Here is a 12,196-nt window from a genome sequence, read left to right on the forward strand (position 1 = left end):
ACCCAGATCCGAACCCGGGAACATTGTTTTTAAAAAAAAAAAAAACACCCGCAAATCAGCTGTTTTTGCGGGTACCCGACCCAGTGCAGGACTCTGTCTTGTGCATGTCTACCCTCCAGCAGCTTCAGCTGATTTTGCAAATCAAGTAATTTTCTTTGACGTAGCCTTTTTTTTCAGTGAGGTCATAGCTATAATTTTGCCTCTTAAGACAGCTTTCGCTGCATCCCAAATCATAAGGGGTGAGACCTCTCCATTATTATCTTTAATGTACATTTGTATTTCATTGCTCATTTGTCTTTTAAAGGAAGGATCATTAAAGGGATAGTGCACCCAAAAATGAAAATTCAGCCATTATCTACTCACCCATATGCCGAGGGAGGCTCTGGTGAAGTTTTAGAGTCCTCACAACACTTGCGTAGATCCGAGGGGGGAGTGGGTAGCAGCACAACTACACACCTAATGGCTGACCCAGATTAAAACGTCCAAGAACACATAATTGAAACCACAAAATATCTCCATACTGCTCATCCGTAGTGATCCAAGTGTCCTGAAGCCCCGACATAAAAAGTTGTTTGGAAAAATGTCATTTGAACTCTGTTTTTAGCCTCATTGTAGCCTGTGGCTCTAACTGCCTCTCTGTACACTGCGCTGATGTGTGTGCGCTTGCGCGAGGCCATGAGACATGGGCACCGACTTCATGTGTGTCCACGTGCTTTCGCTGGTCTCGCGCGCAAGTGCGCACACGTGAGCACAGTCCACAGAGAGGCAGTTAGAGCTGCAGGCTACAATGAGGCTTAAAACAGAGTTCAAATGACATTTTTCCAAACAACTTTTTATGTCGGAGCTTCAGGACACTTGGATCACTATGGACGAGCAGTATGGAGATATTTTGTGGTTTCAATTATGTGCTCTTGGACGTTTTAATCTGGAGCGCCGTCAGCCATTAGGTGTGCAGTTGTGATGCTACCCACTCCCCCCTCGGATCTACGCAAGTGTTGTGAGGACTCTAAAACTTCACCAGAGCCTCCCTCGGCATGAGGGTGAGTAGATAATGGCTGAATTTTCATTTTTGGGTGCACTATCCCTTTAAAAAGGCTTGACTTGAACTTCCATATTGTATTTCTCTGGCAATTGATTGTGATGTGTATGGGGGCATGATCACTCAGATCTATTGTTCCAATATCTGAGTCCTTGATCCTTGACCCATCTTTACTGAAAATGATGAAATAATCAATTCTAGTATAGACTGAATGAGGAGTAATGTGTATACTGCCTGGCATTTGGAAACATTTCTCTCCATATATCTATTAAGCTTGTGTCTTTCATTAATTCATTGAACTTTTTACTTACAGCTTTAGATGTGTGTTTATGGTTTGATATATCCAGTTTTGGTTGCAGATGTATGTTCAAATCTCCTCCACATACTAGGACCCTTTCTGTATAACTTATTATGTCAGATATATTTTTGAAAAAGAGAAGTCACTTCCTGGAGGAGTATAAATATTAAGTAAAGTGATTTCAGTCCCATCTACTGTTCCCCTAACTAGAATAAATCTACCCTCCTTATCTTTCTGTTTATGTCTGTTCAAAAGCAGTCTTACTAGAAATCAAGACCCCACATTTATTAGATTTAAATGATGAGTAAAATGTTTTTGTTCAGCCCATCTTTTTGAGTTTTTCATGTTTTTATCCTCCAAATGTGCTTCTTGTAAGTATACAATACGTGCCTTCTCTTTTTTTCATTTTCTAAAGTATCTTAATGTGTTTTATTTGATTAAAGGGCCAGTGTGTAATATTTGGCATGGTTTATTGTCAATCTGAATCTGAATCTGAATATTCTACCCATTAATATGTTTATATAAGTGTATAATCGCTATAAAATAAAATTCGTTTGGTTTTCGTAGCCTTATAATTATGCTTTTATATACATATATATATATATATATATATATATATATATATATATATATATATATATATATATATATATATATATATATATACAGTACAGGCCAAAAGTTTGGACACACCTTCTCATTCAATGCGTTTTCTTTATTTTCATGACTATTTACATTGTAGATTCTCACTGAAGGCATCAAAACTATGAATGAACACATGTGGAGTTATGTACTTAACAAAAAAAGGTGAAATAACTGAAAACATGTTTTATATTCTAGTTTCTTCAAAATAGCCACCCTTTGCTCTGATTACTGCTTTGCACACTCTTGGCATTCTCTCCATGAGCTTCAAGAGGTAGTCACCTGAAATGGTTTCCACTTCACAGGTGTGCCTTATCAGGGTTAATTAGTGGAATTTCTTGCTTTATCAATGGGGTTGGGACCATCAGTTGTGTTGTGCAGAAGTCAGGTTAATACACAGCCGACAGCCCTATTGGACAACTGTTAAAATTCATATTATGGCAAGAACCAATCAGCTAACTAAAGAAAAACAAGTGGCCATCATTACAGATGGACTTATCCTCAGAAGCAGAGGTGACTCTTGGTCTTCCTTTCCTGGGTCGGTCCTCATGTGTGCCAGTTTCGTTGTAGCGCTTGATGGTTTTTGCGACTCCACTTGGGGACACATTTAAAGTTTTTGCAATTTTCCGGACTGACTGACCTTCATTTCTTAAAGTAATGATGGCCACTCGTTTTTCTTTAGTTAGCTGATTGGTTCTTGCCATAATATGAATTTTAACAGTTGTCCAATAGGGCTGTCGGCTGTGTATTAACCTGACTTCTGCACAGCACAACTGATGGTCCCAACCCCATTGATAAAGCAAGAAATTCCACTAATTAACCCTGATAAGGCACACCTGTGAAGTGGAAACCATTTCAGGTGACTACCTCTTGAAGCTCATGGAGAGAATGCCAAGAGTGTGCAAAGCAGTAATCAGAGCAAAGGGTGGCTATTTTGAAGAAACTAGAATATAAAACATGTTTTCAGTTATTTCACCTTTTTTTGTTAAGTACATAACTCCACATGTGTTCATTCATAGTTTTGATGCCTTCAGTGAGAATCTACAATGTAAATAGTCATGAAAATAAAGAAAACGCATTGAATGAGAAGGTGTGTCCAAACTTTTGGCCTGTACTGTATATATATATATATATATATATATATATATATATATAGCAAGGGCCTTGCTTTAGAGAGGTCGCCATCTTGCGCCGCCATGTATGTAAGGCAGCCCGAGTGGACAATCCAGCCAGCCAGAGAACGCGTTTCACGTGTATAAATCAACCAAAGAAGACAGTGGAAGGAAGGAAGAAGGAGGAGGAAACAGCAGAGAGTGTTAGTAGTTCGTCAATAGAGAGTAGTGAACAGTTTTTTTAGTTATAAAGTTTGCGAATGGACCACACTTACCACGCAACAGAAGAGAATGAACCCAAACCGTCATCTGCGAGGAAAAGAAAACGCAACTTCACTCCTTGTGATGCACTCTCTGCGGCGCTTTTCCTCCTGATGATATATCTCCCCAACGATGGCAGCAGTAGCACCGAATCCCATTCTGTGCATTCAGCCTCTCTTCTCACCCGCTCAGCATCAAACACATGGAGTTCCTCATCTGTATGCTCCGGCTCAAACAGGTATGGCTCTGGGTCTGTGTCCGCTACAAGAAACTCTTCAAAATCACGTTCAAAGTCGTCCATTGCAGCTACTATAGTCCGGAGATATTGCTAGGCTAAATAAACAGCTGAGCTCTGTTTACAGGCTACGCTGTCAGTCAGTGTGCGGGCTGGAGATTGGCGGAGCAGAGAGGGGAGGGGGTCTCCACTTGGTAATGTAAATGAGAATGTGTGTATGGAGTGTGTGTGTTATGCTAGAAGAGTCAGAGTTTGGGACGGAGTCTTTTACCCCGTGGAGTGTTACCTGAGTTTCTGGAGTGCTCAAATAAACTGGCCTTTTTCTCGAACGCTCCTCTGGTCTCCTGCTCGTGAGGGATTCATTACAATATCGTAACATGGTTTAGATTTCTAAATAAACATTCACCTCGTCGGTAGATAGACCTACTCCTGAAAAACTCGTGCGCAAGGCTTTTGGTCCCTACGAGGCCACTGTCATTTACCTGACGGGAGGGGTGAGCGAGTGAGCCCTGCAATCTAGAATTTGACCAGTGATGTCACTGTTTCCAACCCATTTTACACACTAGCCCTTTAAGTATAACATTAACAATGAAGGATTCATTTTGATGTGGCCCACCTTGGTGCAGGAAATCCTTTGATACAGACAAGTAAACAGATATATGGTATACAATGTCACAACTGAGATTTTAATAGCTGCGGTGTGAGCACAGGGTTTGTCTTTGCAGCCTTTATTCAAACTCGAAATATCTGGCACCATAGAAAAAAAGCACTGAGAAATATCCACTGTTATGTCCTCACAGGAATGATTCAGCACCAATTTATTTATTTTACTCTATTCAGTGATCTCAGATCAAGCAATCACTCTCTCTCTCTCTCTCTCTCTCTCTCTCTCTGTGCGTGCATGCATGTTTCATCTGCACTCTTTCCCACTGCAGAGTGAAGTCAAGAAGTCCATCACTATTGCTGCTGACACTCCCAGTGACACAGCTGCAGAGGCCAGTGAGCCGGTCAGTGCCTTGAGGCTGGAGACTGATGACACTGTTTCTCAGAGCTCAGTTAGCATGGCGGGGGACAGAGGTCAGCCCAGAACCCCCCAGCTCCACACTGAATGCTGTATAGATGCCACCTCACCACCAAAGACGCCGTCCAGTGTCAGCCTGGCTGAGTCCATGCAGTCAGCCTCTCACAGTGAGTCTAACAGACACACTGCATACCTTTACATCTTAGACCTAAATATATCTGCTTGAAATCTATATCTGTAATGTGATACTGTCTAACACTAATTATTAGGCATTGCAAGTATGCTCACAACACTTCACAAGAATTAGTTATCTCAGTGTGGTCATGTGTCGCTGTAATGTCTCAGTGACTGCTCATTTTTATGCCTCCACACTGGCGATTGGTGACACTGATCTTGGGTGTCCAGCTTGACACGTGCTGATTGTATAGCTTTTCTGTACTGCTGCGGGAGGGTTGTGTGAAACAGTAAAGACGTTTTTGGTATGTAGGCCAAACTATATAACCAGTCAGAGTTTACTGTGTGTTTGCTATGTGAGCTCCACTGTGAGGACTAATAATCTTGTTTACAATTGTATTTAATAAGATATTATGAATAGTTTTACCAAGGCATTATGATTATGATTTCCAGTGGAGGAGGCACACAGGGTTGTCTTTTGTTCAGTGCCATTCACATAAATGTACTCAGAGGTGGAAAAAGTACTGAAAAATTCTACTCAAGTAAAAGTACCTTTACTTTGATGAAATTCTACTTAAGTACAATCAATCAATCAATCAATCAATTTTATTTATAAAGCCCAATATCACAAATCACAATTTACCTCACAGGGCTTTACAGCATACGACATCCCTCTGTCCTTATGACCCTCACAGCTGATCAGGAAAAACTCCCCAAAAAAACGGTAGAAACCTCAGGAAGAGCAACTGAGGAGGGATCCCTCTTCCAGGACGGACAGACGTGCAATAGATGTCGTACAGAACAGATCAGCATAATAAATTAACAGTAATCCATATGACAAAATGAGACAGAGAGAGAGAGAGAGAGAGACAGAGAGAGAGAGATGCAGGACAGACGGTAATGACAGTAGCTTACAACAACATTAATGAAAGTAATAATATTATAGTTATAGTTCTGGCTACTGTGGTACAATATGTTGAAAGTATGTATTAATATCTGGCAGTATACATGTGTGACAATAGTCATATGTGTATAATAACAGTAGAAGTATGACTAATGACTAATGATGGCAGCAGCAGCAGGAGGCATCTGGCAGGACCACGGCAGCAGCACAACCACACACGTCACACTGTCCAGGCACCGCTGTGATATGAGTTAATCTGAGAGACAGTGGAGCACAAAGGCTCCGGAGAAGAAGCCGAGTTAGTGACATCCAGAATGGCCGAGTTAGCAAGATGCAGTAATAGGATACGAGAGAGAGAGACAGAAAGAGAGAAAAGGAGGGAAGGTGCCCGGTGTATTATAGGGGGTCCTCCAGCAGACTAGGCCTAAGTCAGCCTAACTAGGGGCTGGTACAGGGCAAGCCTGAGCCAGCCCTAACTATAAGCTTTATCAAAGAGGAAAGTCTTAAGTCTAGTCTTAAATGTGGAGACGGTGTCTGCCTCCCGGACCGTAACAGGAAGATGATTCCACAGGAGAGGAGCCTGATAGCTGAAGGCTCTGGCTCCTGATCTACTTTTGGAGACTTTAGGGACCACGAGTAACCCTGCGTTCTCAGAGCGCAGTGTTCTGGTGGGATAACATGGCACTATGAGCTCTCTAAGATATGACGGAGCTTGACCATTTAGAGCTTTATAAGTTAACATAGGATTTTAAATTCAATTCTGGATTTTACAGGGAGCCAGTGCAGAGAAGCTAAAACAGGAGAAATATGATCTCGTTTCTTAGTTCCTGTTAGTACACGAGCTGCTGCATTCTGAATTAGCTGGAGAGTTTTTAAGGACTTACTAGAGCTACCTGATAATAGAGAGTTACAGTAATCCAGCCTTGAGGTAACAAAAGCGTGGACCAATTTTTCTGCATCTTTTCGGGTCAGGATAGGCCTAATTTTCGCAATATTACGCAGATGAAAAAATGCAGTCCGTGAGGTTTGTTTTAAATGAGAATTAAAAGACAAATCTTGATCAAATATTACTCCGAGGTTTCTTACGGTAGTGCTAGAGGCCAGAGCAATGCCATCTGGAGAAACTATGTCATCAGATAAAGAGTCTCTGAGTTGTTTGGGGCCAAGAACAATAACTTCAGTTTTGTCTGAATTTAACATCAGGAAATTGGTGCTCATCCAGGTTTTTATGTCTTTAAGGCGTTTTATGGAGTTTAGTTAATTGATTACTTTCTTCTGGCTTCATCGATAAATACAACTGTGTATCATCCGCATAACAATGGAAATTTATAGAGTGATTTCTAATGATGTTACCTAAAGGAAGCATATATAGAGTAAATAGGATTGGTCCGAGCACAGAAACTTGCAGAACTCCAAAACAAACTTTAGTAAGTAAGGATGATTCATTATGAACGTCAACAAACTGAAAACGATCAGATAAATAAGATTTAAACCAGCTTAGTGCAGAACCTTTTAGGCCAATTAAGTGATCCAGTCTCTGCAGTAGAATTTGATGGTCAATTGTGTCAAACGCCGCACTAAGATCTAATAAAACAAGAACAGAGACAAGTCCTTTGTCTGAAGCAATCAGAAGGTCATTTGTAATTTTAACTAGTGCTGTCTCAGTGCTATGATGCACTCTAAATCCTGACTGAAATTCCTCAAATAAATTATTATCATGGAGAAAATCACACAGCTGGTCTGCGACTACTCTCTCAAGGATCTTTGACAGAAAGGGAAGATTAGATATCGGTCTATAGTAAAGTACTATAGACAAGTAATACAAGTAAAGCTACCCATCTAAAAATCTACTCAAGTAAAAGTAAAAAGTAGTTCGTTTAAAATGTACTTAAAGTAGAAGTTACTTAGTTACTTCCAACAACTTGATGGGGGTCTCTCCTATGCAGTGCAAAAATGGTCCAGGGGTCATAAATCAAATCTGAAAACTGGTTATTTTTCTATGATGAACCATAGAATTCAATTCAGTTTAGGGCTGCACAATATCATTAGAGCATCACCATCGCAATGTGTTCTTGTGCAATAGTCACATTGTGAGACTCTGAGTATAAGTTCATCATATCAATATAATATTAGTCAAAGGCAATATGCCATACTTATTTTGCTGGTTAATACTTTAGGTTGTGAAGTTCTCAATTTCCATGACAGCTTGATCATTAAATGTATATTTCATGCAAATACAGCCTTTCCAAATCCCAAATGATGATTTCTTTCCAAATAGAGCTATTCAAGTTATTGCAGTACACTGTATATTGCAATACATATTGCAGTATACAAAATCGTCACATTGTCAGTTTTGTCTAATATTGCACAGCCCTCATTCATTTTGACACACAACTGTTAGACTGATGATACACAGAGCAACTTTTTGAGCAATGTTGTTGGGCATTATTCTCAGAGATGCAAACAGGTGTATGGTCAAAAAAGAGAGAGCTTGTCGAAGTGAAATTCTGAATATTAAAATACACTAACCCTAATTTGGAAAAATACTGTGTATTCCAAAACAGAACAAATCCATTGATCAGCAGTGTTTCCCCTATATGCAACTAGCAGCGGTGGTGCCTCGCTGCGGAAATACTGTATGACTGCTGCTGCTGATTTATTTTTAGATTTTTTTTTGCTCTTTAGAAACCACCGTTATATTATTTGGTGCTACAGACGCTTCATATCCAGGTCAATTCACACACTTGTGAGTAAAGCATATAAGAGGAGAGGAGAGGGCTCCGTCTTATCTCTTCATAAACTAAAGTTATATTATTTTGAGTAACAGACCCTTCATATAATAACATAAAAACTAGTCCATACCCGGGGATGTGTTATGTATAGAGGAATAAGAAATCAAAAACAGTATATTAGAGGAGATGCAAAATCAGAGCACTTTGTAATAAATATTAATGTAAGACAAACAATGCACACTGTATTTAGAAACATGCTTTATGGCAAAATACATGGACCATAGTTTTGGCTGACAGCATGGAGGCACGCGCGTGCGCGGGACCGTGCGCGGGCACACAGGTACACACATATAGGTTTCGATCCGCAAGTGTTGGAGATAAAGGCTTCCCAGCCAAACTGTGGTCCCAGCGCAGGTGTTTTTGAAGTGGTCTCACGCTGCTAATGGTACTCGCAGTATGAATGGGTAGTGGACAAAAACGCGAATATAAACAGTAGAAATATGGGAAAAATGCAAAAACGGCATTGTGGCTGTGTGCACATGACCCGCGCATGCACAGCTCGTGCTGCTAATGGTGCTCACAGTATGAATGGGTAGTGGACAAAAAAACGGCGATAGGAACAGTAGAAATGTGGGAAAAATGCAAAAACGGCATTGTGGCTGTCTGCACATGACCAAGATGAAAGCCTGTGTGCAAGTTCAGAGAAGTAAGTCAAAGCAGTGAGGAGGAAAACAGATGATGACAGACAGACAGACGGACGGACGGAGGGACAGAAGTTTCTCCATTTAATAGTAGGACATACTATTTATAGTGTTACACGGGGAAACGTTTCACCTGATAACATGATGACTTATATTGATTACACGACGGCATGTCATTTCTTTCTCTACATGGTTGCACCTTTACAGTCCTCCTCTGCTCTCTATAAATAAATGTTAACATTTAGGTTAAACAGTATTGTGTCATTTGTTATCATATTCAGTCCTAGATCCAAAAGCACAATTCAGGAGGCAGAGAGCAGGTGAAGCCTGGGCTTGAGGCGAGGGACAGGAGACCTGTGACAACAAAATATTGTATTTTATAAGATGGGGGAGAAAAAAGTGATATCGGCCATCAGCCACCCTGCTCTCTCTCAATATTGGCATCGGCATAATCGGCCTAAAGGCCATATCGGTCGACCTCTATTACAAAGTGCTTTATAATAAAACTAGAGAAGCAATTTCTGAAGAAATTGCAGGTGTGAATGCTGTGAGCTGAAGCCACGCTGCAATGCTGCCTTGAATACAATGAAGTTTGAATGATTAGAATATTTGAATGTTTTACTGAGATTTATGAAATCCAATATGGCCGCCGCCTAGTGACGCCACAATATGCAAATTAGATGAGTTAATTTACTCCCATGACAAACTTTGGGTCATGATGAATAGTTTTCTCATTTACAGTATGCCTCTATCTCTCACCACTTTCATGCGAAAGCCTTTTGAAATGTTGAAATGAATATTTTCCTCAATAAACTCTGGCAACTAAAGGGTTAAAATGGAGATTCTGCCCCTGTCATGTCTGCATGTAACATGTAGACACACACACACATCATGTTTCTGTGAGTTTGTGTGGCACAGTGGTTGCCATGGTAATAAACTAGGTGCACCTGGCAGAAGAGCAGAGAGAGACAGACAGAACACAGAGAAGAGAGCTCTTTTAGAGGAGATTTAACTCCTCGAACAAGTTCTTCCCATACCCAAACCGCTGGTCCAATCATGAAAATAAAGTGATTGGGAAGAGAGCCACTTCTTGTGAACGCACGTGTCATGTTTTATATTTCTACAGTCAAAAATGGGGTCACCAGAGCGATTTACAAATGTGTTGCACCTCGGCTGTTTCCAGAAATTTCTCCTCTCAGTTTACATGGGAGTGAATGAGAAAAAAATCGGCGCTCCCTTCGCTTTGGAGCCGCTCAGCAAAAATGTGTACATGTGACAGATTCCATGTCAACATTTCTGTGACCAGGACAAATTTTCCTACGTTTTGTGGTATAAATTGTGTATGTACAGTGAAAATTGTGGCCATATGAGCGAGTTGAAGAGAAAATTTCTTGATGAGTTTACAGCTGCTCTTCACTCTAGTGATGACATCACTCACTCTAGCTCACGCAATACACACCCATTATAAAGTCTGAGAAGGGCTGAAAACGTCATGTATTTTAAACTGACTTTGTAGAAAAACTAAAAGAGATATTGAAAATTTGAATTAGTTCCTGAAAGTCAACGACAGCGTCAACATTTGAGAGTTGGAATGGAGTTTCTACGTCAATGTATGAATTCGTGATGTGTGGGTGAAGATGAGTGAGTTTGAAGGATTTTCTCATTGACTTCCATTATAACAAAGTTCCAGAAAACGCTGAATATTTTTGAAAGTTTGAATGGGATTGAAAAGTTGAATCATATGTAAAATGTCAGCAAAATGATGAATATTTTCCATTTTGAATGGAGTTTCTAGCTGAAAGTATGAATCGGTAGTTACAGTTTGAAAAAAGGTGAAATTTTTAGATTTTTGAGGATTCCGTAATGCATTCCCAATGGGAAAAGGATTTGGGAAAAATCGGAAAAATCTCGGAAAGTATGAATTTTAGGAAAAAAGTGAGTACATCCGTGAATGTCCTAATTCAGCTGAACGTTTTCATGTTTGAATGGTTTGAATCGGTTGAAGTTTGTGGAACTAGTAGCGGTCCAACTGTTTTCACTCCATCCGCTTTAATAGAAGTCGGAATTTTAACGTTGAATTCCCGGGAAAATATGAAGGTTATGGAAAAATTTGAAAGTTTCCGATAATGTCCAAATGAAGCCGAATCAGAAGAAGTTTGAATGGTTTGAATCGGTTGAAGTATGTTGAAGATAATTGATGTTGAAAAACGCGGCGGAAGAATAATAATAAGAAGAAAAATAAAGAATTTTGGTAGTAGAAGAACATAGGCAACTAAACACATTTAAAACACAAGGAGAGTGGAAAACAAAATTGTGAAAAACTAAAATGTCTCTATAATAAAAGAAATACAAAAAGGCTAGAAGTCACATCAAGATAATAAACAATAATTAAAATTAATAAGATAGCAATAAAATAGACAGCTCAGATAAAATCAGATCATGCTTTTTGATAGAATTCCGTTTTTAGGGGAGAGTTAAATTAAGACCATGGGCTCTAGTTTCCCGGTGCAGCACAGGGCGGCGCAGGGTGGCGAACCCTGCGCAGAGCTAGTTTCGAGCGGCGCAACCCGAGGCATGCTCAGTTTGGTAGTTTGTCAGACCGAGGTGCGCTGAGATGGGTGTGGCGGCTCAGCAGGGGGAGGTGTCGACAGATCCAGCTTAGCTGAAACCAGGTCTACTGTCAGCGCAGGCGGAGCGCAGCCGGTGTAAGTGGAAGTTTGGCCGACCGGCAGACAGTGCGCACACGTCACCAAAACCTCACAGGCAGGTTTCCAGAATGTCAGGCACATTAAGGATGCAATAAATAGCCACAAAATCCACTATTCAATGCAACTATCTGCAATCAGCACATAAATGTATCTCTATATCGACTGTCCCGTCACATCTGATGTCAGATCAAAGAGGATTGGCACTGTTTGGCACGTTTGGCACGCGTAATGGAAACCCAACCTGATTTGATTAACACAGCTGCAAAGTAATGAGTTCACATCCCTCTCAGCCAACCACAAACAGCCACAGCATCAGATAGGGAGAATATATTCAGCATCTGTCATCTTAGAAAAGTCAAAAGAAAAGAA

General features: G+C 40.4%; 1 protein-coding gene across 7 annotated transcripts in view; it reads left to right on the forward strand.

Annotated features, from left to right (window-relative positions):
- szt2 (SZT2 subunit of KICSTOR complex) overlaps positions 1 to 12,196 on the forward strand; it is a 421,207-nt gene that overhangs the window by 143,809 nt on the left and 265,202 nt on the right. For all 7 annotated transcript variants that reach the window (XM_033622785.2, XM_033622790.2, XM_033622786.2 and 4 more), the window contains exon 38: positions 4,523 to 4,775. In XM_033622785.2, coding sequence (XP_033478676.2) covers positions 4,523 to 4,775 — 253 coding nt within the window. The remainder of the gene's footprint in view (positions 1 to 4,522; positions 4,776 to 12,196) is intronic.

This window comes from Epinephelus lanceolatus, chromosome 6 (assembly GCF_041903045.1).
Source record: "Epinephelus lanceolatus isolate andai-2023 chromosome 6, ASM4190304v1, whole genome shotgun sequence".
Classification (NCBI taxonomy): Eukaryota; Metazoa; Chordata; class Actinopteri; order Perciformes; family Serranidae; genus Epinephelus; species Epinephelus lanceolatus.